Below are 27,483 nucleotides of genomic sequence, written 5' to 3' on the forward strand. Positions count from 1 at the left end.
TTAATTAGTAAAAAAAAGTCTGCCTTGAGCATTATGCTCTTTTAAGAACTATCTATATGGGATCAAATTGACAACAGTAACTTGAAAGATTAGATTGGAAGCTTAGGGGGCAGTGAATTTATGCTAATGTAGGAGGAACAACTCAGAAAAGGATGATGAGAATGGTTGCACGACTCGAAGAATGTAGTCAATATCACTAAATGGTACATATAGAAACTGTTGAATTGGTGTATGTTTTGCTGTGTATATTCTCAACAACAAAATACATAATATTTTTTTAAAAAAAGAATCCTTGGAACACCGTTGTGTGAAGGTATTTTTATAGGATTCTAGACCTGAAAGAGACTTCAAGGACTTAGTCAAGACCCCAGTCTTCGAGTAAAGGCACACATAAACCGCCTGAGAAAATTCACCATCCATCTTATGTTTAAAGTTCTCCAGAGAAAGCACTGCCTCGGCCTCCCTTCATAGTCCATTTGCCTGTTTAAACACCCTGTTACGACATTCCTTCCTGGGTCTAGCCTAAGTCCTTCCTGCCCTTTTTGTTCTCATGAATTTCTTCTAGTTTCATGTCAAGACATTTTCTTCTCCTTATTCAAATCAATCTCAAAACATACTTCTCAAGATCTACTTCCGAATCCAGACAGCTCAGCCACAGATCCAACTCCAATCCTCCCTGTGCAGCCACCACCACCCAGGAGACTGGCCAAGCAGAGGCATGAGCACTGAAGGCAGTGCTTGCATCGTCTTTTCCCACCTGCCTAGGGCGGAGAAGGTCATCATCAGCTGCTGCCTGAGTCTCACCCTGAGCAGAGGCAGCATGGCTGCTCAGTTGCAGCCGCCACCATGACACCAAACCAACCACAGCCTGTTGACAGTCCAGTGCAGTCTGTCAGGCCACATTGCTCCCAATCCAGAGTCCACTTTTTTTAGTTGGTGCTTTCTGACTCAAAACTAATTTATTCTCTGGAGAAACCCCAAGAGTATGGTCCCTGGACACCCTTTTAACTCAGTAGTAAATCACTCCTAAGGTTCACCCTTCAGCCAAAGATTAGACAGGTCTATAGGGCCAACAAAAAGTCACATGAGGGACGTGCTTCACAGTTCGATCATGTACACGAGACTAATGGGCACACCAGGCCAAAAGCAAAGACGAGAAGTCAGGAAGGGACGTGAAAACTGGACGAATGGAAACAGGGAACCTGGGGTGGAGAAGGGAAGAGTGTTGACACATCGCAGGGTTGGCAACCCATGTCACAAAACAATTTGTGTATTAACTGTTTAATGAGAAACTAATTTACTCTGTAAACTTTCACCTAAATCACACACACACACAAAAAAAAAACTGCTCTGTTCTGATGTCTGACTCCTGCCTTCTTGGCACTTGTTGGAGAGCATAGGAGGTTAACTCCAGGGAGGGAAGTAAGTACTATGCCTATGGTATTCACCTAGTACCTAGTGAGTGCCTGGCACATACAAGTGCTCAGCCTAGAGAATGAATGAATAAATGCCATGTCATAGCATCACTGAACTTTGCCCTAGTTAAATCCAGTAACAATTTGTTGAGTTCCTCCCATAGGTAAGGCACAGAACCAGTAGATAAGATCCTTGGCTGATAACCTTCATTTGTCCCACCACATCCACTTTCCACCAAGAGGTAAATGCACCCAGGTCTCTGTCCCAGCAGACTGACCTGTATGGACAACATCAACGGGCTCTGGCTTCAGTTGAGTTCTACCAATGCCATGAGGTCAGAGGGAGGGAGGTCTGGGTGTTCATTCTCCAAGTTTCCTCTCTGAAGGGTTACCACAAGCTGCCTGCATCCTTCCAGGGGAGGCCACTGCTCCTGTCAGGCAGTTGTCTCCAGTAACTGCTCTGCCCCTCACCCTGTTAGGCCTAGGGATGGTAACGCCTAGAGCTCTGCACTACGCTTTGTGGTTTTCCTATACCCTACCCAAACCTTTGTAACAGTCCCTTTATTACAGTCTTCTCAACTTAACCAATACAAATAGGTCATATGTTTCCTGCTGGGGCCCTGACCTAATCCTAAAGTCTTATGCTTGCCCAGACACAGAGACAGAGAGAAATGGAAAAGGGAATTGGCAGTCATCTCTTCTAACCTCTATCCCACTGAGGAAGTCTTTCTCCATCTGGCTACTCTTGTTCGGACGGGGAGGGGGGTGGCAGCAAAGTCTTTTCCTATTACTTTCTAAATTATTCTTCTGAATAGGTAATACATTCCGATGGTTCAAAATTCAAAAAAATATAAGAGTTTATCTACTGAGGTCTCCACCAAGGGTAGAGTACCGCACACCCACTCTCACAAGCCAGACCTTTTCACTTCCAAGCACTTCCAGATGATGGTTCCCCATTGTACTGAACCAAGCCCTGTCTCCCTCTAATTTCTACCTGCTGTGTTTACATCTAAATTAGAAGAGATCACAATAAAGTGGGGAAGTTCTGCCCTAGCTTCGAAGTCCTCCAGAGTCTGTCCGTGCCCTGGCTTACATCAAAGCTTCAGGAAAATTTAAACAGCATTTATTCCAAGCAACAACGTCTTCTCACCCCGCGACCTTCAGGAAGTAGCATCCACAGAATGGAAGTACAGTATTTTCCTCTCATTGCAGCTCTGCCTCTTCAGATAAAAAACAAAGCTACCCTTGATCGGCAGTTTGCAAATGTTTTTGTCCTGTGTGATCTAACAATGCACTAAAATATACTGTCATAAAGCAAAATTTTCATAGATAAAAAATAATTTAGCAACCCCGCCATTTAATGCCTAGCTGCATAAGGCAATATCCTGAGTGCAGTGACCAGTAAATAAATGTCTTTTCCTTGTAGGAGTTTGCCATCAGAGACCACAATGACAACAGCAGGCAGGGGAAGTGATGAACTCAGCAAGATGAATGACTGTTAACACTGCATTTAAATGAGGGAGAGGAGCACTGAGAGCCTGCAGAGACAAGGTATCCATGTTATATAATGGAAAATAACGAAGACATTGAGGACAGTGACCATGGGACTAAATGCCATCAGCTGACTAAGGATGGAATAGATTTCATCATCCTTGTTCTTTAGCTATGGGCTTCCTTTTCACCATCCTCTCCCGTCTCCCCATCCTCAGCAGGGCAGGCAGCTTCAACCACCTTCCTCCACCATCAGGGGCTCATAATGGCATCTTAGCAACCTCTGTTTAAAGGACAAAGGCCAATATGGTGTCACTGGCAACCTGACAATCTGAATTATGAGAGAAGTGAGAGAGGCAAGAAAGGTAGGGTGGAGCAGGGGAGTCACTAGGGGGATATGGGCCACACTGGGTGACACTGTCAGAGGGGGTGACACCAAAATGACTGTCTATAAAAATATCCCTGTAGTTAGCTATAACAACAAAAACATTTTCTCGTAAGCAACGTGTGTCAATATACTTACAAGGCTAAAAGTCTATGCTAATTTACTTTTTGAACATTCTAATGCACTCCTGGTCAGAGTTGTCATTATTACCCAATTACAATGACGCTTTGAGTAGTTTCAAGCACTGCTGTTTTCTTTGCTGCCAGTGTTTTTATAATCAATGATTTTGTCAAATTTTCTGGTGTTTTAGCTATAATATTGCGGCAATTAGCATGGGGGGTTACGACATGAGTTATCGGAACTGGGTGACACCAACCCTAGTGACGCCACTAGGGTGGAGGGAGTGGGAGAGAAAGCCACACAGTACAGGTCTTAGATATCCGAGGAGCTGAGGCTTCTTCTGTCAGCCTTTAGGGGTCAACTGTACTCAAGTGGAGGTGGGGAACAACGGAGGGGAGTCTTAGGTCTTGAATGACAGTTGGTTGCCAGAGACCAAGCCCCTTCCGATACAAACTGAAAATACAGGAGCCAGACAGCTCCGACTTTGAAATTAAAATCGAGTCCCCTCATCCCCAAAGGTACTCTGGCAACTCCTACTTCTATCGCTCTATCTTCTATCTTCAGGCTCTGACCTGAGGGCAGCCCCAAAGTTCCAGCCCAGCCCTCGCAGGGAGAGCTAGAGAACTTGGGGGAGCGGCGGGCCTCCACCGCCCTGCTTGTAAAATGGGTCCAAATACAACGGCGACCCCCTTCCCCGGTAACTGAGACGTTCTGACAGTCCTTTCGCACCGCCACGTGCGAAGGAGAAACTCATGAGTGAAAGGGAGTAAATGCTAGAGTAACTGCAGAGGACAAGGGCCAGCAGAAACTGGACTAGGTGGGGTGTTTGATGCAAGCAAGGGTGCCAGGTGGAAGAAGGTCTTGCTGGAGGGCATCTTCCTAGGCCAGCCGGTCTCACCGATCCTCACACAGCCGTCCCTATTACTCTTGTTTTTATTTTGTTTGTGAAGAAACTGAGGATTCAGGTGGTTAAATGGCTTTGCCACTGTCACAGGGCTAGAAAAGTGCAGAGGGAGAATTCACACATACATCTGGCTCTCCACCACAGTGTGGCCTCCTCCGCCTCTCCAACCCCTCTCCAAGACGCAGACTGCAATCAGAGTGAGCAACAGATATCAAACGCGCAAAGCTCCAACTAAGGGATAAAACTAAAATCTCCAGGGCAGAACCCTGAAATTCTCGACCCCTACTTAATATGCATCTCTGGACTTGAACGCAGAGGGACTGGGGGTTTTGTTAAAGGTTCCGTGACTCTGAACGGGCGCTCTGCTAGCAGCCCCCTGCCCTCCAGCGCCGCGCAGTCCCGGGCAGATGGTTTCCGCCGCGGAGTCGCCGGTCTCCCAGCGAGGTCTCCCTCGGGCGCAATCGAGGCTGCGGGGCCGAGGAAGCAATGCGGCGCGGAGTCTCGGCACCCAGCCGGCGGGCTAGTACCGAGCATCCCAGCAACGTCCCCGGGCTCGTGGTGCTTTCCGCACCTGGCGGCGAACCCGAGGCTGCCGGAGCCCGAGCCCGCACCGCAGGCCACCGCCCGGCCACGGCGCAGGTCTCAAGTTCCCTAGCGAGCGGAGCATCGGTACGCAGACCTCTCAGCAAGTTAGTTTTGGAGGCCAGAGACACTCTGCCTACCTTTCCTGAAGGGCATCGCGGAGGAGGGCGCGGAAGAAAGGTGCTGTCCCGAGCGGTGGTGGCGCTCACTGCGGTGCTGGCCCTGAGTCTGCAGGCGGCCCTGGACACCGAGGGAGGGAGACGTTTAAGTGCCAGCCCCTTGGCTCGGGGGCTCTTGTGGATGGCAGGCGCCGGTCGAGGGAGGGGGGAACGGACATATTTGGTCAAAGCCTCGGCGCGTCACCGGAGCGGAGGGAGGACTGCTGCAAACCAGGAAATGTAAACGCCCAGGCGGACACTTTCAGAAATTGCTTAACCCCTCCCTTCCCGGTGCCCCGCGGTGCGAGGATAGAGGGTGGGGCAGGAAAAGACTGGAGGCCCCAGAATGTTTGCAAAGCGCTGCGAGCCTGGAATCCGTGTCCCGTCCCTCACCTGGTCAGGTGCAGCAAACAGCTTCTCTGCCAGTCTCGGAATTTGGGTTGGGGTCGTGAGCCGGCGAAGCTAGGGAACTGGAGCTGCGATCTGCCTTTCCACATGACACTCGACGGAAGGAAAAGCTCTTCCTGGTCAAGGAAGAAAATCAACTCATTCATCGATTCCTTGGGGTTGTTTTGGGGCATCATCCCTAGAAAGGGTATGAGGGTGGGGAAGAATTTTATCCCATTTTTGTCTTTATGTCCTTCAGGCAAATCGGATAGGCACAGGGGATGTGCTGAAATAGCTGGTTGACTTGAGCTGAAATTAAATGAGGGCTGGAGGGAGCAACTCAAAATTTTTAATACATCTCTAATAACCTTCCTGGTTACCCTAATTTAAAATCATCCTTACTCCCTGTGTCACTGCCTAACTTTATTTTTCTTCATAGTACTTCTCATTGTCTGACAAACTTTATATTTTGTTTATTTGTGAGGGCCGTGAAGGCAGATTTTTCTATTTTGTTCACCGATGTTTCCCCAGAGCCTAGAACAGTGCCTTGTGCACACAGCTCAATAAATAACTGTCAAAAGAAATAGTAATGAAACTTAAGGAACTGGGAGAAGCCCTGGTGTTCCAATGGTTCAATGCTGGGCTGCTAACTAAAAGGTCTGCCCTTGCAACCCACCAGCAGCTCTTGGGAGAAAACACCTGGCCATCTGCTCTAGTAAAGATTACAGCCTAGGAAACCCTACGCAGCAGTTCTACTCCGTTATACCGCTATGAGTCAGAATACACTTGAAGGCACACAACAACAACAAGGAATTGTAACATAGAGAAGAGAGTGGGTGGAGGAGGGGTTATCTTTTACATTACGACTTACTTTGTTATAAGACCAACTGAGAAAATATCTTGTTTGGTGGGCTCAGCTGTCTCAAAAGCAGGGCATCTGTCAGGTCAATTAGGAGTTGATTCCCAAGAAAGGTGTTGTTTTATATTGCACTCTGAAGAAATAATGTTAAGAACTATCTTCTCATATAGTCTAACAGCTAAAGCACCCATGCAAACAGCAACTGCCCACTTTCTATGTAGTGAAATGAACCACTCAAGTAAGCTGAAACACTGTAGCCAGTATATATTTTTTCTTTTATCTTTTTTTAAACTTTTTTTTATTGTGATTTAGGTGAAAGTTTACAGAGCAAATTAGTTTCTCATTAATACACAAATTATTTTTGACATTGGCTGCCAACCTCTCAATGTGTTAACACTCTCCTCTTCTCCGTCCCAGATTCCCTGTTTCCATTCATCCAGTTTTCCTGTCCCTTCCTGCCTTCTAATCTTTGTTTTTGGACTGGTGTGCCCATTAGTCTTGTATACACGATTAAACTGTGAAGCACGTTCCTCACGTGTGTTCTCGTATACGCGATTGAACTGTGAAGCACGTTCCTCACATGTGTTATTGTTGGTCCTATAGACTTGTCTAATCTTTGGCTGAAGGTTGAACCTCAGGAGTGACCTCAGTACTGAGTTAAAAGGATGTCCAGGGGCCATACTCTTGGGGTTTCTCCAGTCTCTGTCAGACTAGCAAGCCTGTTTTTTTGTTTTGCTTTGTTTTGTTATTGTTGTTGTTGTTGTTGTGAATTTGAATTCTGTTCTACACTTTTCTCCTGCTCTGTCCAGGGCCCTCTATTGTGATCCCTGCCAGAGCAGTCAGTGGTGGTGACCGGGCACCATATAGTTGTTCTGGGCTTAGTCTGGTGGAGGTTGTGGTAGTTGTGGTCTATTAGCTTTTCTCTTCTTAATCAGAATCAATTTTTAACCTGATCTGTTCGTCTTAAAAGAGAGACCTGTTATCTTTTACGGATACGAGTCCAAACTCCTTTCCCGTTTGGAAAGAAGATGCCAGGGAGAAGGAAGTGACTGTTGAGTCATACAGCCTATTGTCTGTCCCCAAGTTGACTTGGGAACGTGGCAGCTGGGTACAGCCTTCCAAAAAGACACTGTTTCATGACCCTGGCTAGAGATCTGGATTATGTATGAATGCTCAGGCTTCAGCTCCTGTGCCAAGGCCTTAGTGAGTGTAGGTGTCACCCTATGTGGAGTGGGATGTGGGAGAAGACCCAGATTTGGTGTTGTGACCTATTATCAGCACCCTCTGCCCTTTTCCCTTGTCATAACTACAATGTCAGGTGGGTGTGGCATAGACTTAGTTGCCACAGAAGGCAAATTTTATCTAAGGCCACTGGTCCAGATAAGGGTGTGTAAGACTGAATCCGACTTGCCGCAGCTGCAAGTAATAGTAAAACCTGGATGGGTCATTATTCCTTCTAGTTGGCACCTTTACCCTTCTTTAGACCCACATGTTTGTGGAGATATGTGGCTGATGTACCTTGATGTACCCAATGTACTTTGAGTCTGTTTATGCCTGTGTAGAAAAAGAACATTGGAACTCATTACTACCTTGTTTCTGTTCCATGTTCAGATAAAAGCCCTCTCAGATTTATGTTGTTTAATATTCCCTGGGACACTTTTTCTTTCACTACAAATCAGACACAGCCAACAAGGATTGATGTCAATGTCTAATAGTTCAAAAAGTGTTTTTGCCTTGTCCCTTGCAGAAGGCAAAAAAGAAAAGAAAAGAAAATCTGTTGAGAGGGAAAGCCTGGGCAAATTCACACAAGTGATGAAGCAGGGGAGTGGAGGAATAGATTGCAAAGCTGAGCCATCTAGAGCTAAAGAGCTAGCTCCTCACAGCCAAGACCACTTGGAGACATGGGCAGGGGTAGTGGGGGTGTGGTCCCTCTGTCTTTTAGATGAGGAGAAAAGATTAGAAGCAATTTTAAATTGAGAATAGATTCCAATCTTAGTCATCTAGAGCTGCTATCACAGAAATACCACAAGTAGATGGCTTTAACAAAGATAAATTTATTTTCTCACAGTTTAGTAGGCTAGAAGTCCAAATTCAGGGAGTCAGCTCCAGGGGAAGGCTTTCTGTTTCTGTTGGCTCTGGAGAAAGGTCCTTGTCATCAATCTTCCCCTGGACTAGGAGCTTCTCTGTGCAGGCACCCCAGGTCCAAAGGATGTGCTCTGCTCCTGGCACTGCTTTTTTGGTGGTATGAGGCCCCGTTTCTCCTCTTGCCTCTCTCTTTTGTATCTCAAAAGACACAATCCAATCTTGTAGATCTCATCAACATAACTGCCGTCTCATTAACATCATAGTGATAGGATTTACAACACACAGGAAAATCACAAAATGGTGGACAATCACACAATGCTGGGAATCATGGCCTAGCCAAATTGACAGAGATTTCTGGGGGACATAATTCAATCGATGACAATTCCTAAGCCCTGTCAATATTATAGTATCACTCACAGAACCAAGTAATTTCATCATTTTTCACCAAACTTTCAATTGTGTCTGCAGACATTTCTGTTGTCAGTCTAATGGACTATCAATCTGAACACTGTTACTCTCCTAAGGACCGAGCCCTGGTGGCATAGTGGTTAAGAACTTGGCTGCTAACCAAAAGGTCAGCAGTTCAAATTCACCAGCTGCTCCTTGGAAACCCTATGGGGCAGTTCTACTCTGTCCTATAGGGTCACTATGCGTTGGAGTCAACTCGACAACAATGGGTTTGTTTATTTTTTATTTTTAACCCCTATTCAGGAGTCCCTGGGTGGTACAAATGGTTAATGCACTTGGCTTGCTAACTCAAAGGTTGGAGATTCAAGTCCACCCAGAGGTGTCTCAAAAGAAAGACCTGGTAATCTTCTTCAGAAAAATCAGCCATTGAAAACCCTGCTGAGTACAATTCTACTCTGACACACATGGGGTCGCCTTCATCAGAATGGATGGCAACTAGTTTGGATTTTTAATCCCTTATTCAGGGCACCTCTTCCTTGGGACAGATGAGAGAACTACAGATCAGAATATTTTATCCAGGGGATGGGAAACACCGATGAGCCACCTTTCTCCTCTAGCATCAGTGCCCAGTCAGGCACTGCTCTGCCCAGGCTCTCGAGGCAGGAGGTGCCCATGACCACAGCTTCTGATTTTCATGAATGCAGGAAGAAAAGGGCACCCTTGCTAGATTTCTTATCCTGTTTCATAGGCCACAGTCTTTTATCCTCTCTTGGAAGGGAGTGTGAGTAACACTCAAATATAGGAAAATATCTAGCACCCTTTACCCTCTGACTGAAACTTATTCCTACCACCAACCAAACCAAACCAAACCCATTGCCGTCAAGTCGATTCCAACTCATAGTGACCATATAGGATAGAGTAGAACTGCCCCAACAGGGTTTCCAAGGAGCAGCTGGTGGATTCAAACTGCCAACCTTTTGGTTAGCTGCTGTAGCTCTTAACCATTGCACCACCAGGGCCCCCATTCCTACCACAGCCTTTCCTTAATCAGATATTTGCTTTTTATTTTTTTTTTTGCTTTAGGTGAAAGTTTACAGTGCAAATTAATTTCTCATTCAAAACTTCATACACAAATCGTTTTGTGACAGTGGTTGCAATCCCTGCATTATATCAGCACTCACCCCCTTTCCATTTCTACTCTGGGTTCCCTGTGCCCATTTGTCCAGTTTTCCTGCCCTCCGTGCCTTCTCGTCTTTGCTTTTGGGCAGATGTTGCCTATTTGGGCTCCTCTATGTGATTTCACTAAGAAGCACGTTCCTCACATGTGTTGTTGTTTGTTTTATAGGCCTGTCTAAACTTTGGCTGAAAGGTAGACTTAAGGAGAGGCTTCAGTTCTGAGTTAGCGGGACCTCCAGGGGCCATAGTCTCGGGATTCCTCCAGTCTCTGTCAGATCAGTAAGTCAGTTTGTGTGTGAGTGTGTGTGTATGAATTTGAATTTTGTTCTACATTTTCCTCCCACTCTATCTGGGACCATCTATTGTGATCCCTGTCAGAGTGGCTGGTGGTGGTAGACAGGTACCATCTAGTTCTCCTGGGCTCAGCTGATGGAGGCTGTGGTTCTTGTGGTCCATTAGTCCTTTGGACTAATAGTTTCCTTATTCTTTAGTTTACTTCTTTCTTCTTTTCTCCAGACAAGATGGGACCAATAGATGCAAGTTATAAGGCCTCAGATACTGCTCACCAGAGCAAGATGTAGAAACTATGGCCCCCGGACACTCTGCTAACCCAGAACGGAAACCATTCCCAAAGCTCACTTTTCAGACAAAGATTAGACAGGCCTATAAAACAAAAAATAACACACATGAGGAACATGCTTCTTAATTTAATCAAATATATGAGACCAAATGGGAAATTCCTGTCCAAAAGCAAGACAAGAAGGTAGGAAGGAACAGAAATTCAATGAATGGACAAAGGGAACCCAGGGTGGAAAGGGGGAGCATGCTGTCACATTGTGGGGGTTGCAACCAATGTCACAAAACAATACATGTATAAATTTTTGAATGAGAATTAACTAGAGCTATAAACTTTCACCTAAAGCACAATTAAAACAAAAAAACAAGTAGGATGTAGAACATTGTCTTTATGAACTATATTATGCCAATTGACCTAGATGTCCCCCAAGACCGTGGTCCCTAGCCCTCAGCCCCAGTAACTCAATCCCTCAAGGTGTCTGGATGTGTATAGGAAGCCTCTCTGGCTTTGCCTTGGTCAAGTTGTGCTGATTTCCCCTATATTGTGTGTTGTCTTTCCATTCACCAAAGTTAATTCTTGTCTACTATCTAGTTAGTGATTCGCCTTCCCCACCCTTTCTTTCCCTCATAACCATCAAAGATTGTTTTCTTTTGTGTGTAAACCTTTTCCTTGGTTTTTATAATAGTGGTCTCATATAGTATTTGTCACTTTGTAATTGACTTATTTCACTTAACATACTGCCCTCCAGATTCATCCATGTTGTGAGATGTTTCACGGATACATCATTGTTCTATATCATTACATAGTATTCCATTGGGTCTATGTACCATAATTTGTTTATCCATTCATCTGTTGATGAGCGCGTAGGTTGTCTCCAGAGCCCTGGTGGCGAGGTGGTTAAGAGCTCAGGTTGCTAACCAAAAGATCAGCAGTTTGAATCCACCCGCTGCTCCTTGGAAACTCTGTGGGGCAGGTCTACTCTGTCCTATAGGGTCACTAGGAGTTGGAATCGACTCGATGGCACACAATAACAACAGGTTGTTTCCATCTTTTTGCTATTATGAATAATGCTGCAATGAACATGGGTGTGCATATGTCTATTCATGTGATGGCTCTTATTTCTCTATAATATATTCCTAGGAGTAGGATTGCTGGATCATATGGTATTTCTATTTCTAGGTTTTTAAGGAAGCACTATATCGTTTTCCATAGTGGTTGTACCATTCCAACCAGCAGAGCATAAAAGTTCCAATCTCCTTGCAACCTCTCCGACATTTGTTATTTTCTGTTTTTTGATTTGTACCAGCAATGTTGGGGTGAGATGATATCTCACTGTAGTTTTGATTAGCATTTCTCTAATACCTAATGATCGAGAGCATTTCCCCATGTGTCTGTTAGCCACCTGAATGTCTTCTTTGCTGAAGTGTCTGTTCATATCCTTTGCCCATTTTTTAATTGGACTATTTGTCTTTTTGATGTTGAGGTGATGAAGTATTCTATAGATTTTAGAGATTAGACCTTTGCTGGATACATCATAGCCAAAAATTTTTCCCAGTTTGTAGGTTCTCTTTTTACTGTTTTGGTGAAGTGTTTTGATGAGCATACGTGTTTAATTTTTAGGAACTCCCAGTTATCTAGTTTGTCTTCTCATGTAGGTGCATTGTTACTTATGGATTGCATTCTATTTGTGCCATGTATTAGGGTCCCTAGCATTGTCCCTATTTATTCTTCCATGATCTTTATCATTTTACCTGTTGCCAGTGAGTCGATTCCCCATAGGGTTTCCAAGGAGCATCTGGTGAATTTGAACTGCCAACCTAGTGGTTAACAGCCAAATTCTTAACCACTATGCCACCAGGGTTTATCGTTTTAGGTTTTATGTTTATGTCTTTGATCCATTTTGAGTTACTTTTGTGTATAGTGTGAGGTATGGAACCTATTCCTTTTTTTTTTTTTACAGATGGTCATCCAGTTTTGCCAGCACCATTTGTTAAAAAGACTGTCTTTTCCCCCATTTAATGGACCCTGGTCCTTTGTCAAAGATCAGCTGACCATAAACAAACAAACAAACCCGTTGCCATCAAGTTGATTCCGACTCATAGTGACTATATAGGACAGAGTCGAACTGCCCAATAGGATTTCGAAGGAGCAGCAGGTGGATTCAAACTGCTGACCTTTTAGTTAGCAGCTGAGCTTTTAACTACTGTGCCACCAGGGCTCCAGCTGACCATAGGTGGACAGATTTACATTTGGGTTCTCAATTCTGTTCCATTGGTCTGTGTGTCTGTCATTGTACCAGTACCAGCCTGTTTTGACTACCATGGCTGTATAGTAGGTTCTGAGATCAGATAGTGTGAGGCTTCCTACTTTGTCCTTTTTCTTCAGTAATGCTTTGCTTATCTGGGGCCTCTTTCATTTCCATATAAAGTTGGTGATTACTTTTCCTCTCATTAAAGATTGCTGTTGGTATTTAGATCTGGATTGCATTATATCTGTAGATCACTTTGGGTAGAACTGACATTTTCACAATGTTGAGTCTACCTATCCATGAGCATGGTATGTTCTTCCATTTATGTAGATTTCTTTTAGTTTCTTGCAATAGTGTTTTGTAGTTTTCTTTGTATAGGTCTTTTACATTCCTGGTTAGATTTATTCCTAAGCATTTGATCTTTTTAGGGGCTATTATAAATGATAGTTTCTTCTGGATTTTGTTTTCAAAGTTCTCTTTGTTAGTGTATAGGAATCCAACTGATTTTTGTATGTTGATCTTGTATCCTGCTACTCTGCTGAATGTTTCTATTAGCTCCAGTAGTTTTCTTATGGAATCTTTGTGTATAAGATCATATCATCTGCGAATAGGGATAGTTTTACTTCTCCCTTTCCAATTTAGATGCTCTTTATTTCTTTTTTTTGACTTACTGCTCTAGCTAGGACTTCCAACATAATGTTAAATAGGAGTGGTGATAAATGGCATCCTTGTCTTGTTCCTGTTCTCAGGGGGAATGCATTCAGCCTTTCTCCATTGAGAATGATGTTGGCTGTTGTTTTTGTATACACACAAACACACACAAGTTGCTGTCAATTATGTCCTTTATTATGTTGAGAAATTTCCCTTCTATTCCTATTTTATTAGAAGTTTTTATCAGGAATGGGTGTTGGACTTTATTGAATGCCTTTTCTACATTGATTGAGATGATCATGTGATTCTTCTATTTATGTGGTGGATTACGTTGATTGATTTTCTAATGTTGAACCATCCTTGCATACGTGGTATGAATCCCACTTGGTTATAGTGTATTATATTTTTGAGATGATACTGAATTCTATTAGCTAAAATTTTGCTGAGAATTTTTGCATCTATATATTTATGAGAGATATTGGTCTGTAATTTTCTTTTTTGGTTGTGTCTTGTCTGGTTTTGGTATCAGGGTTATCCTGGCTTCATAGGATGAATTCGGGAGTATTCCTTCCTTTTCTATGCTCTGAAATAGTTTGAGTAGTACTAGTGTGAGCTCCTCTCTGAATGTTTGGTAGAATTCTCCAGGCCAGGGCTTTTTGTTTGTTTGTTTGTTTTTTAAATCTCTTCAATCTCTTCTCTTGTTATGATTCTGTTCAGATTTTCAATCTCATTTTTTGTTATTTTAGGAGGTCGTGTGTTTCTAGAAATATGTCCATTTCCTCTAGGTTCTCAAATTTATTGGAGTACAATTTTTCATAGTATTCTGTTATAATCCTTTTTATGTCAGTTGGGCCTGTTGTAATGTACTCCGTCTCATTTCTTATTTGGGTTATTTGCTTCCTTTCCTGTTTTTCTTTTTCATTTTGGCCAATGGTTTGTCGATTTTGTTAATCTTTTCAAAGAACCAACTTCTGGTCTTGTTGATTCTTTCTATTGTTTTTCTGGTCTCTATTTCATTTATTTTCTGCTCTGATCTTTATTATTTCCTCTCTTCTGGTGACTGTGGGCTTCTTTTGCTGTTCTTTTTCTATTTGTTTGAGTTGTAAAGCTAACATTTTTATTTTGGCCCATTCTTCCTTTTTGATGTGTGCATTTATTGCTATAAATTGGTCCCTGAGCACTGCCTTTGCTGTGTCCCAAAGGTTTTGGTATGATGTGTTTTTGTTCTCATTTAATTCTAGGAACTTTTTGATTCTCTCTTTGATTTCTTCTATTATCCAGTTGTTTTTAAGCAAGGTGTTATTCAATTTCCATGCATTTGATTTTTTTTTCTTTGCTTTTCTCATTATTGATTTCTACCTTTAAGGCATTGTGATCAGAGAAAATGCTTTGTATTATTTAGATGTTTTGGATTTTGCTGAGGGTTGGTTTGTGGCCTACAATGTGGCCTATTCTGGATAATGTTCCATGTGCTTTTGAAAGAGTGTATACTTTTCTGCTTTGGGGTGGAGTGTTCTATATATGTCTATGAGGTCAATTTGATTGACTATGATTTTCAGATCTTCTGTATCTTTGCTGAGTTTCTTTCTAGATATCTGGCATTTACCAAGAGTGGTGTGTTGAAGTCTCCTACTGTTACTGTGTAACTATCAATTTCTCTTTTCAGTGCTGTTGGAGTTTGTTTTATGTATTTTGGTGCCCTGTCATTGGGTGCATAGATATTTATTATGGTTATGTCCTCATGGTGGATTGTCCCTTTAATCATTATATAATGTTCTTCTTTGTCTCTTATGGTTGGTTTTGCCTTAAAGTCTATTTTCTCTGAGATTAGAATTGCCACTCTTACTCTTTTTTAGTTACTGTTTGCTTGACTTTTTTTCTTTTTTTTTGCATTTATTCCTTCTCTTATTTGGTTACTGTTTGCTTGATATATTTTTTTCCATCCTTTGATTTTTAATATATTTATATCTTTGTGTCTAAGGTTTGTCTCTTGTAGACAGCATATTGATGGGTCTTGTTTTTTTAATCCATTCTGCCACTCTCTGTGTCTTTATGTGTGCATTTAAGCCATTTGCATTCAGTGTGGTTAGCGAGAAATATGAGTTTATTGCTGTCATATTGTTGTGCTTTTTTGGGGAGTGCTGGTGTTTTCTCTGTTGTTACTTTCCTGTGCTGAGTTCCTTTTGTTTGTGAATTTTATTTTCTTTCATTATTATAGATTTTATGTTTACTGAGTCTTTATGTTTTTCTTCCTTTTTATTTTGATGAGTAGTTTGTTAACTTTCTTTGTGGTTATCTTGAAATTTACCCCTATCTTCCTAAGTTTGAACCATTGTTTTATTAGTTGTTATTGCCTTGACTTCCTCTCCATTTGAAAATTCTATACCTACACCATTTATTCCCCTTTTTATTGTTTTGACGTTGTCATCATTTACAGATTGACATCTCCATTTCCCTGTTTTAAGTCTTTTAACTTTGTTTTCTTATTGGGAGTTCTTTACCTAGGTTGACATCTGGCTGATGCTGTCCTGTGTCCTAGAATCAGGTTGTTGTCTGGTGTTGTTGGTTCTCTAACCAAATGACTCCGTTTAATATTTCTTGTAAGTTTGGCTCGGTTTTAAGAATTTCCTTAATTTCTGTTTATCTGGCAGTGTCCTATTGTTTCCATCGTATTTGGGAGAGAGTTTTGCAGGAAATATTATTCTTGGTTGGCAGTTTTTTCTTTCAGAGTTTTATGTATGTCATCCCATTGCTTTCTTGCCTGCATAGTTTCTGCCGAGTAATCTGAGTTTAGTCTTATTGTTTCCCCTTTGTATGTGACTTTTTGCTTCTCTCAAGTTGCTCTCAGGATTCTTTCTTTGTCTTAGATTTGGCAAGTGTGATTATGATATGTCTTGGTGACTTTCTTTTGGGGCCTATCCTACATGGGGTTTGTTGACCTTCTTGGATAGTCAGCTTTTCATCTTTCATGATATTTGGGAAGTTTTCTGTCAGCAAATCTTGACCTTCTTGGATAGTCAGCTTTTCATCTTTCATGATATTTAGGAAGTTTTCTGTCAGCAAATCTTCAACAATCTTCTCTGTGTTTTCCATTTCCTCCCCCTGTTCTGGAAGTCAAATCATGCACAGATTTTTGCTCTTGATTGTGTCCAACATAACTCTTAAGTTTTCTTCATTCTTTTCTCTGATTTTCCTCAAAGTGGCATCCATGGATTTGTCTTCAATCTCGCTTATTTTGTCTTCCATTTTTTCAAATTTGCTCCTAAAATCTTCTATTAAGTTTTCCATTTCTGAAATTTTGTTGTTTATCTTTTGAATTTCTAGTTACTGTTTCTGTATAATTACTAATTCTTTATTTTGAATTTTTGTTCTTGTATTATTTTCCTGAATTCTTTTATTGCTTTGTCTGTGCTTTCCTTGATTTTGGCTATGTTTTTGATGATTTTGTCTGTTTTTTCCTTGCTGTCTTTCCTAATCTCTTGGAGAGCCCTAAATATTTGTCCTTTGAATTCCAAATGGGTAGGTCCATTGCCTTTTCTTCTACTGGACGACCATGTGATTCTTTATTTTGGTCACTTTCTGGAGCCATCTTGTCTTGTGTTTTTACATATTTTGATACTGTCTGTTGTCTCCAAGACATTAAGGCATTATTTTCTTTATTTACTGATTGTATGTTCATTTTTTTTATCCTGTTTTTTTGTTTTGTTTTGATATGCCAGGGTGGGCGGGCAGGGTGTGCTTCACTGCTTGTTCATCTATAGTCACAACATGTCTCGCCATCTTGTCCAGATGGGTAGGACAGCAGCAGGAAGGGTAAGCCCACTTTGCTGCTCACTGCTTTAGTGAGGTGGCTGAGGGTGGACTGGGTGGGTGCTGCCTGCCTCCTGATGTTGGTCTAGTGGTGTGGGAGCATTCACAGCCCCTTGCCAGATGGGCATGGGTGTTGGAAAGGGAGTGGTACTGGCTCACTTCCCACTATTCAGCAGCTAATCAAGTGGCAGTAGGGAAAGGCATGCAGGCCTCATGCGGCAGCGGGTCTGAGTGCTGGGGACACTCTAGCTGTAGCTGTGCAGTGTGGGCTTGTGGGAAGCTGAGAGGTGGCACATGGGGGCTAGGTGAGAGGGAGAAAGAAAAAAAGAGAGATAAAGGAAAGGGAAAAAAGGGTCAGCACGGTGGTAGCCAGCAGCTGAGGGTGAGGTGGACATGGGGGCCGGCAGGAAGGGGAGGAAGGTGACACACAGGGCTAAGTGGGAGGGAGGAAGAAAAGAAAGTAAGAATAAAGAGATACATGGTTCCATGGTGGGGACTGGTGGGTTGGGGAAGGGCAGACCCAGGGCATTGATGAGCCAGCATGCCAGTGGCACTCTATCTGTGGTGGCACAGCAGAGGCTGGCAGGAAGATGGAGAGATGGCATATGGATCAAGGTAGGAGGGTGAAAGAAAAGTAGGAAAGGAGAAATAAAATTATGGTGCAGTGGTGGTGAGCAAATGAGGGTCGGGTGGACTTGAGGGCTGATGGGAAGGGAGGGGAGGTGACATATGGGGCTAGGTGAGAGGAACAAAGATAGGAAAGAAAGACAAAAAATGCAAAAGTAAAGAAAAAAATATGGTGGCATGGTGGGGGCCTATGGGTGGGGTTGGGGTGGACCCAGGGCAGCAGTGGGCTAATGCACTAATGACTTTCTAGCCACTGTGGTGCAGTGAGGCCTGGCGGGAAGGAGAGGAGGTGGCAGATGGTGCTAGGTGGGAGGGAGAAAGAAAAGGAAGAGAAAAAAATGGCAGTACATGGAGGCTAGCGAGTGGGGGGTGGGGCAGATCTGGAGGCCAGTAGGAAGGGGGAAGAGGTGACATGGGGTTAGGTGGGAGGGAGAAAGAAAAGAAAAAAAATGGCAGTGCGGCAGGGCCTTCACATGAGGGTGGGGTGGACCCAGGGTAGCGATGGGCCAATGTGCTGGTGGCTCTCTGGCCATGGCAGCGTAGTGGGGGCCAGTGGGAAGGAGGGTTAGGTAGCATACAGGGCAAGGTGGGAGGGAGAAATAAAAGGAGAAAGGGAAAAAAAGGAAGACAAACCAACAAGCAAACAAACAAAAATGGTGGCGTGACAGAAGCCAGCAGGGTGGGGGAGGGTAAGCATGGGGTGTCGGTGGGCCAGTGGCTCTCTCGCTGTGGCGGTGCAGCAGGGGCCAGCAGGAACGGGGGAAGGTGGCTTATGGGGCTAGGTGTGAGACAGAAAGAAAAAGAAGGGAAAAAAAAGGTCATGTGGCAGGAGAGGGCAGAGTGCGTAAGGGCAGTTCATTTTGTGTACCCTGGCAGTGGGGGCTGCCAGGCTGGAAGGGTTCTTGCTGCTACTCACCAGAAGGGTAAGTGAGTGATGGGAAAGCATGTTTCTCTGGTTACCGGGTGCTTTGTCTCCTGTGCAGAGCTCCACAAAGTTGCCTTACCATACTCCCTGCCCAGGATCGTTGCTGACTATGTTCCAAGATGGTGACACTGTGCCGTGTTAGTTGGCAAGAGACCTCCACTCCGTATCTCTCCTTGTCTCTGTTTTCTGTCAGTTTCTTCTTCCATTTGGTGTTTGATCTCCTTCTTTATCCCTTCATTTGATGCTTAGGGTTCTAGACTTGACATTTGTATTTGTTTCACTTAGTTTTCAAGTCTTTCCTGCAGAGAGACGGCATGATGTGTCTGTCTAGGGTGCCACATTGGCTCTGCCCTCAAACTATTTGCATTTTTAAGCCTTTCTAACTATAGAATGTAAGGCTTCGTCTCCCAGTGAAGAATTTCAGATCATAGAAGTCAATTGATAACATTCTTATGGGGGTCAGGGGACATTGGTGGTAAAAAATATATGGGAGAGGAGGAAGGAAGAAAAGAATGAGGGAAGGAAGAGGAATGCTTGGGTGCAGGGACCAGCAGCGTCCATAAAGTACTTGGGAGCTAATTCCTTTATACAGCCCTTCACACTCCCACCCCATGCTTCTGCCAGACTCCCTGATGAGGAGAGAGTAAAACCTGTTCTCACTGCAAAACCTGGCTTCCCACTGCCTGGCCTTCCTCCCACACTATCCCCTTCTGCATGGAATTGTCCCTGTGGTTTAAATCTTCTGTTGCCTTAAGCTTTCCAGCACCCTGGTGTTTGCCAAAGGGTTTAGGGGGCTGTAGGGTGAAAACAAAGAGCAGGGGTGGTGGTACAAAGAGAACAAATCTGGGTTTGAATCCCTGCTGTGTCACTTTCTATGTTGTGTGACTTATCCTCTTTGAGTCTCAGTATTTTGTCTATAAAATAGGATAATACATTCTTCATGGATTGTTGTAAAGATTCAACGACATCATGTTTTCCTAGAGCATAGTAAATGCTCAATAGATGGTAGCTGCTATTATTATTATTAATATTATTATCAGAGCTGGAAGCAAGGAGAGGCTACTTAAGGGTCCTCAGGTAGTGGGAAGCCTGGGTCTCAGAAGAAGAATGAAGGGATGTGGGCATTTTGGTGGGCACAGGGTGGGAGCACATAGGCTGGCCCTGAAAACGTAGGTTGAGCCGAGCAAGAGAAATCCAGCTGCTGGGGTATGTGTTCATCAATTTGTCTTTTACCAGAATGTGAGTCTGTGTGTGTGCGTATGCACACATGTGTATGACTATGAAAGGATTGATGATATACAGTATCAGAGAAAACTATAAACACTAAAAATAATTATATGAAAAAAAAGTAATTATGTGCACACACCTAGCTCAGGGATCTTGGTTTCTAAACATACCATTCTCGAAAAAAAAAAAGGAACCAGTGTTTTTGGAGGAATGGAGAGTTAGGCAGGGAAGTACAAGAGAAGACTGGGACATCTTGTGATGCCACAAAATAAGTGCTCAAAAAATTATGGGGACATGTTTAAAAGATTCAGGAGCCAATCTGAAGAGGCTCCTCTGGGACAATTTGAGCAACAATTATGGTAGTAATAGATTATAACCTATAGAATAAAATAAGAATCCATGAGTCCGTACTGATATAAATGAACGAATGAACAAATGAATGGGGGAGAGGGAAAGTTTTTTCTCACAGTAGAATTCTAACTAATAAGTGTACATAGAACCACAGAAAAATTGCCATTTGGCAAATCTTCCAGTTGTCAAGTTGATTCCAATTCATGGCAACCCATATGCGTCAGGGTAGAACTGTGCTCCATAGGATTTTCAGTGGCTGATTTTTCAGAAGTAAATTTCTCTGCCTTTCTTCCAGAGTGCCTCTGGATGAACTCAAACCTTCAGCCTTTTAGTTAGCAGCTGAGCACATGAACCGTTTACACCTCCAGGGACTCCCACAGTAATAACTGTTTCAAGGAAAAATAGTCAATACAGCTCATCTGCCAGCAGTTGGGTTTCTCTTGCCCCACTCAACTGCGCTGTACCTCAAGGCATACATTTCCTGTGTCAGGCTACATGTTCTCACCCTGTGCCCACTCAAGTGCTCCCATCTCGGCTCTCTTCTCCTGAGACCCAGGCTTCCCACTACCTGAGGACCCTTAAGTAGCCTCTCACTGCTTCCAGCTCTAATAATAATATTAATAATAATAATAGCAGCTACCATTTATTGAGCACTTATTGAGTAAAATATGATGAGAAACAGTATATTTACAGACTCAAAGTATCTCCCCACAAGATAATTACTGATTACAAGGGAAAAAATAGTAACTTTCCAGTGGAGAAACCTGGCAGACACCACATTAGCCAAGCGATCGCAGTTAACGTCACCAGTAATGGGACAAATCGACATCATGTGCCTCTTCATATAATACAGTGAGAAAGATACACCATCACATCATTAGTATGCTTGCCAAAAATGAGTAACCTGAATCTAATCATGAGGAAACATGAGACACCTAAAGTATGAGACAGTCTACAAAATAACGAGCCAGTATTCTTAAAAAATGTCAAAATCATGAAAGGCAAACAAAGACTGGGGAACTGTTCCAGATTAAGGTAGATGAGGGAGATATGACAACTAAATGGAACTTTGGATCCTGGACCACAAAAGGACGTTGGTAGGATAATTGGCAAAATTTAAATAGTATTGCATCAATATTAATGTCCAGATTTTGATAATTATACTGTGATTATGTAACATTTGGGGAATTTGGGTGAAGGGTGTATGGGAATTCTTTGTACTATTTTTACAACATTTTTGTAAGTCTCAATTCAAAATGAAATGTTAAAAAAATTAAAAAGCAATTATTCATGGTGGAGAGCTCACAAAATGAGAAGAGAAAAAAAACAAAACTGCTTCAGCTGTGTAATCAAGTACTAATTACCACTGTTGATGTAACCTGCCTAATTTCTATGTGGTACAATGAGGAGCATGTCTCTCATTAAATGAGTGTCAGATTTACTTGAGTGGCACAATGGTTAAGCACCTGACTGCTAACTGAAAGGTGGTCAGTTCGAACTCACCAGCAGCTCCGTGGGAGAGAAGACCCGGCAATCTGCTCCTGTAAAAATTACAGCCTAGGAAACCTTATAGGGCAGTTCCACTCTGTCCTACAGTGTCACTATGAGTTGGAATTGATTTGACGGCACACAACAACACTTTTCTTGGTTAGATTAGAAAAATCTGTTTTCTTCCAGTAAAGCAGCATGTTTAATTTTTACTAGTTTGCTGTTTATACAGCATGATCATCTGCTTCAAACTTAAAAAAAAACTATTGGAAACATTGCTTATCTAGAAGAATCTGAGGTATAATGGCTTCTCTTTCTACAGGCAGAGTTGAACAGATATTCTTTGCTGAATGACCAGGATTTTCTTGTCATTGTAGGATCGTTCCATCACCTTACAACCTCCACATCTTATTTTACATTGGTTATACAACTCAGGGACTTCACCACTGACTAGCTATGTGGCTTTATTTAGCCTCACTGTGTTTCAGTTTCTTCATCTGTAACATGAAGATAATAACAATATCTAACCCTACAGTTGTTGAGAGGATTAAATGAGATAACATACATATATCAGACAGGGTGTTTGGTTGCAAGCAAGAGACACGACTCTGGGTGATTTAATCAGAAAAGGAATTTTTTGAAAGGATATTGAGTAGTTCATGGGCCCTGGTGGTACAATGGTTAAGTGCTCAGCTGCTAATCAAAAGGTTGGTGATTCGAACCCTTTCAATGGCTCCATAGGAGAAACACCTGGCGATCTGCTTCTGTAAAGCGATACAGCTAAGAAAACCTTATGGGGCAGTTCTAGTCTGACACATGGGGTCGCTATGAGTTGGAATCAACTTGCCAACACATTGCAACAACGACATTGATTAGCTCATAAGTTTTTTGGAGAGATGTGGAGAACTACTCAAAGCAGCCAAACCTATAGCCAGATTCACACCAGATAACCAGTCTGGCAAGCACAGAGGGCTAGACACATACAGTTGGTTTTGCACCCTGAATGCTAATGCTGGGACTGCTGTCCCTACTGACCCCGGAAATTGGATGTTGCTGCCATCATTGCCACTGCCAGAGAAGATTCTTTGCTGTCTGTGCCTGCTTCTTTGTATACTAGTTACTGTTTCAATCTTGGGCAAGGTGTGCCTGGGGCAGGCATGTCAGATTGACCCAGTGTAGGTCTCACAGTCACACCCTAGCTAGCTGCACGGAAGGCTGTGAAAATCAGTACCTGACATTTTCAGCTTCTATAATGGAAATGGGCTCATAAGTCTCATATGGTGAGAAGTTCCCCAGCCTAGGAAATGGGCTCAGATGGTGGGCAGAAAAAAAGAAGCAAGAGAAGGAAGAGGAGGACGAGGAGGAAGAGGAGGAGACAAAGTCCTTGGAACAGAATTCAGCACATAATAAGGCCACAGTGTTAGTTGTTGTTACTTACTGGCTTTCTCTCACCACCTCTGGCTTTCTGCCCTGTTTCTCTCCCTTGGGTTTCTATGAGACTTAAAGCAGCTAGTGGAAAAAAATGAGATACACAACAGTGAAGTGACTTGCTTATAATCAAAGAACAAAGCTATGGCAGAATTAGCTATTTCAGAACTGGAATGAATGTTAGAGATCCTCTAAACCAAACCTCCCATTTTACAGATAAATTCGTTTTACAGAGGCATTCAGAGGCTCAGTGACAAGCACAAGGTCACCAAGCTAGCTGACAGCAAAGCTCTGAATTCAGGTCTCCCAATACACTAGAGCAGTGAGGTGCAGGTGACCTCAGGCCTGCAGGCTCTACAAGTATCAGTCACGGTTCCAGCAGCAGCCACTGACTGGAGTGTGGGCCCCTGGATTCCTGCTCAGTGTCACTGGCAGCAGTTCCGTCCATGACAGTGGCAATGGCAGCCCTCCAGAAACTTTAGTGCTGAGTTTATTCTTGAGCTGCAGGTAATGTCACTTCCGTTCTTTCTTTGGCTTCTCCATCCCAAGGAATGTTTGTGACTTACTACAGTTACTAATCCTGAGGTAACTTTTACTCTTCCTGCCCTTCCAAAAGTTTTAAAACCAATTCTCTGTATTAAATCCCCTCTGTTTCAAATACCTAGAGTGGTTTCTACTTTCCTGACTAAAAGATACAGCATAAACAAAAGCACAGAATTTAAAGTTAGAAACCTGATTTTGCCACTCACCATCTGTGATCTGGATATGTTACATAACTTCTTTGAGCCTCAGTTTTTTCCATCTCTACAGTGGGCGTATAGATACTTCAATTCAGGTCTGTATAATAGATAATAGTCTATTATCAATGTTGAATTTTTAAATTTTAAGATGTCTATTGTGACTATGTGATCATTAAGTTTGTGTGTCAACTTGGCTGGGCCATGATTCTCAGTGGTTTTACAATTATGATGTAGTTTGGCAGTTGTATAATGATGTAATCACTTTCACGATGAGATCTGATATAATGTGATCACCTCCATGATGGGATCTGCTGTGAGTAGCCAATAAGTTAAAAGGGAGTTTCCTTGGGGGTGCAGCTTGCATCCAATATATGTGGACTTTCTGGCAAAGCTCACTGGCTTTTGCTCTGCTCTGGATTCTGCATTCGGCTCATCAGCATCTGACCTCCATTTCTTGGGATTGGGGCCAGCAGCCTGCCATCTTACCTGCTAATCTTGGATTCATCAGTCATTGCAGCCATAAACCAGCAGCCTGCCATCTGACCTGAAGATCTTGGATTTATCAGCACTTCCAGCTACCTGAGTCAGAAGAAGCCTCCAGCCTGACGTCTGATGCTTGACCCATGGATTTGGGACTTGCCAGTCTCTACAACCATGTGAGCCATTTCATTGAGATAAATCTCTGTCTCTCTTTTTATATATATATATGTTGTTAGGTGCCAGCAGTTTGGTTCCAACTCATAGTGACCCTATGTACAACAGAATGAAGCACTTGCCTGGTCCTGTGCCATCCTCACAGTCATTGTTATACTTGAGCCCATTGTTGCAGTCACTGTGTCAATCCATCTCGTTGAGGGTCTTCATGTTTTTCACAGACCCTCTACTTTACCAAGCATGATGTCCTTCTGCAGGGACTGACCCTTCCTGATAACATGTCCCAAGTATGTGAGACGAAGTCTTGCCATCCTTGCTTCTAAGGAGCATTCTGGCTGTATTTCTTCCAAGACAAATTTGCTTGTTCTTTTGGCACTCCATGGTATATTCAATATTTTTTGCCAACACCATAATCCGAAGGCTTCAATTCTTCTTTGGTCTTCCTTATTCATTGTCCAGCTTTCACATGTATATGAAGCGATTGAACCATGGCTTGGGTCAGGTGCACCTTAGTCTTCAAGGTGACATCTTTGCTTTTTAACACTTTAAAGAGGTCTTTGGCAGCACATTTGCCCAATGCAATGCATCATTTGATTTCTTGACGGCTGCTTCTATGGGTGTTGATTATGGATCCAAGTAAAATGCAATTGTTGACAACTTCAATCTTTTCTCCATTTGTCATGATGTTGCTTATTGGTCCAGTTGTGAGGATTTTTGTTTTCTTTATGTTGAGGTATAATCCATACTGAGGGCTATAGTCTTTGATCTTCATCAGTAAGTGCTTCAAGTCCTCTTCAGCAAGCAAGGTTGGGTCATCTGCATGACACAGATTGTTAATGAGTCTTCCTCCAATCCTCATGCCCTATTCTTCTTCATATAGTCCAGCTTCTCGGATTATTTGCTCAGCAAAGAGATTGAATAGGTATGGTGAAAGGATACAACCCTGATGCACACCTTTCCTGACTTTAAATCACACAGTATCCCCTTGTTCTCTTCGAATGAATGCCTCTTGATCTATATACAGGTTCTTCATGAGCACGATTAAGTGTTTTGGGATTCCCATTCTTCACAATGTTATCCATAATTTGTTATGATCCACACAGTTGAATGCCTTTGTATAGTCAATAAAACACAGGTAAACATCTTTCTGGTATTCTCTGCTTTCAGCCAGGATCCATTTGACATCAGCAATGATATTCCTCGTTCCACGTCTTCTTCCGAATCCAGCTTGAACTTCTGGCAGTTCCCTGTTGATGTACTGCTTTTGAATGATATTCAGCAAAATTTTACTTGCATGTGATATTAATGATATTGTTCAATAATTTCTGCATTCAGTTGGATCACCTTTCTTTGGAATAGGCATAAATATGGATCTCTTCCAGTCAGTTGGCCAGGTAGCTGTCTTCCAAATTTCTTGGCATAAACAAGTGAGCACTGCATTGCTGCATCCGTTTGTTAAATCATTTCAGTTGGTATTCCATCAATTCCTGGAGCCTTGTTTTTTGCCAGTGCCTTCAGTGCAGCTTGGACCTCTTCCTTCAGTACCGTCAGTTCCTGATCATATTGTACCTCCTGATGAACACTGACCAATTATTTTTGGTATAGTGACTCCGTGTATTGCTTCCATCTTCTTTTGATGCTTCCTGAGTTGTTTAATATTTTCCCACATAGAACCCTTTAATATTGCAAATCGAGGCTTGAATTTTTTTCTTCAGTTCTTTCAGCTTGAGAAATACCGAGTATGTTCTTCCTTTTTGGTGCATATATGTATATATATACACACACACACACATGCTTCACTAGTTTTGCTTCTCTAGAGAACCCAGCCGAAGACAGGCTATATAAATGAATTTTTTTGTTCGTAGGGGTAAAGGGGCATAATGTATCTCGAATGGTTCAAAAAAAATTATATACACCTGCATATATATGTATATAAATATATATATAGAGAGAAAGAGAGAATGATATAGCAAATATGCAATTGGTGAACAATTGCTCAATCTGGGTGAAGAGTACACAGGTTCTTTGCTTTGGTTTGAAATTATTTCAAAATAAATGCTTTCAGGAAGGAAGTGACTGACAGGCTAGCCACATCAACTAACCTTTTCAATAGCACTGCATTTTAATGGAGAGGTGTGCGTTTTTCATTGCTGTGCAAAAATTAGTACAAACTTAGCGACTTAATAAAACACCCATTTATCAGCTCATAGTGCCAGTGGCGTCACTAGGGTTGGTGTCACCCAGTGCGGGTAACTCATGGTGTCTCCCCCTCATGCTAATTACCACAATACTGTAGCTTAAACACTAGAAAATTTGACAAAATCAGCAACTATAAAAGCAGATGAAACCACGTGATTTGAAGTGACATTTTAATTGGGTGATAATGACAGCTCTGACCTGAGTGCATTAGAAGGTTCAAAAAGTAAATTAGCATAGAGTTTTAGCCTTGTAGGTATGATATATGAAAGCTGGGCTTAGGAAAAATGCTTTTGTTGTTATAACTAAGCACAGGGATATTCTTATAAAAAATAATAAATTTCTGCTGAAACATTGCACAAAATTTTTATAGACACTCATTTTGTTGTCACCCCCTCTGACAGTGTCACTGGTGTGGTCTGCACCCCTCAACCCCCCCCCCAATGATGCCATTGCATAGTGCTGTAGGTCAGAAGTCCAGCACAGCATGGCTGGGTTCTCTGCATAGGGCATATCACAAGGCTGAAATTAGTTCTTGTTAGTAGGCTCTGGGGGGAACATCTGCTTCCAAGCTCATTTTTATTGGCAGAA

At 42.6% G+C, this 27,483-nt stretch overlaps 1 protein-coding gene across 1 annotated transcript in view; it reads right to left on the reverse strand.

Moving 5' to 3' along the window:
• Nucleotides 1–5,140, reverse strand: part of PFKFB3 (6-phosphofructo-2-kinase/fructose-2,6-biphosphatase 3) — a 94,815-nt gene extending 89,675 nt beyond the window's left edge. The window contains exon 1 of the mRNA XM_023734403.1: nucleotides 5,038–5,140. Coding sequence (XP_023590171.1) covers nucleotides 5,038–5,053 — 16 coding nt within the window. The 5' untranslated portion in view covers nucleotides 5,054–5,140. The remainder of the gene's footprint in view (nucleotides 1–5,037) is intronic.
• Between the last annotated feature and the right edge of the window lie 22,343 nt (nucleotides 5,141–27,483).

This window comes from Trichechus manatus, unplaced genomic scaffold, assembly GCF_000243295.1.
Source record: "Trichechus manatus latirostris isolate Lorelei unplaced genomic scaffold, TriManLat1.0 scaffold00067, whole genome shotgun sequence".
NCBI lineage: Eukaryota > Metazoa > Chordata > Mammalia > Sirenia > Trichechidae > Trichechus > Trichechus manatus.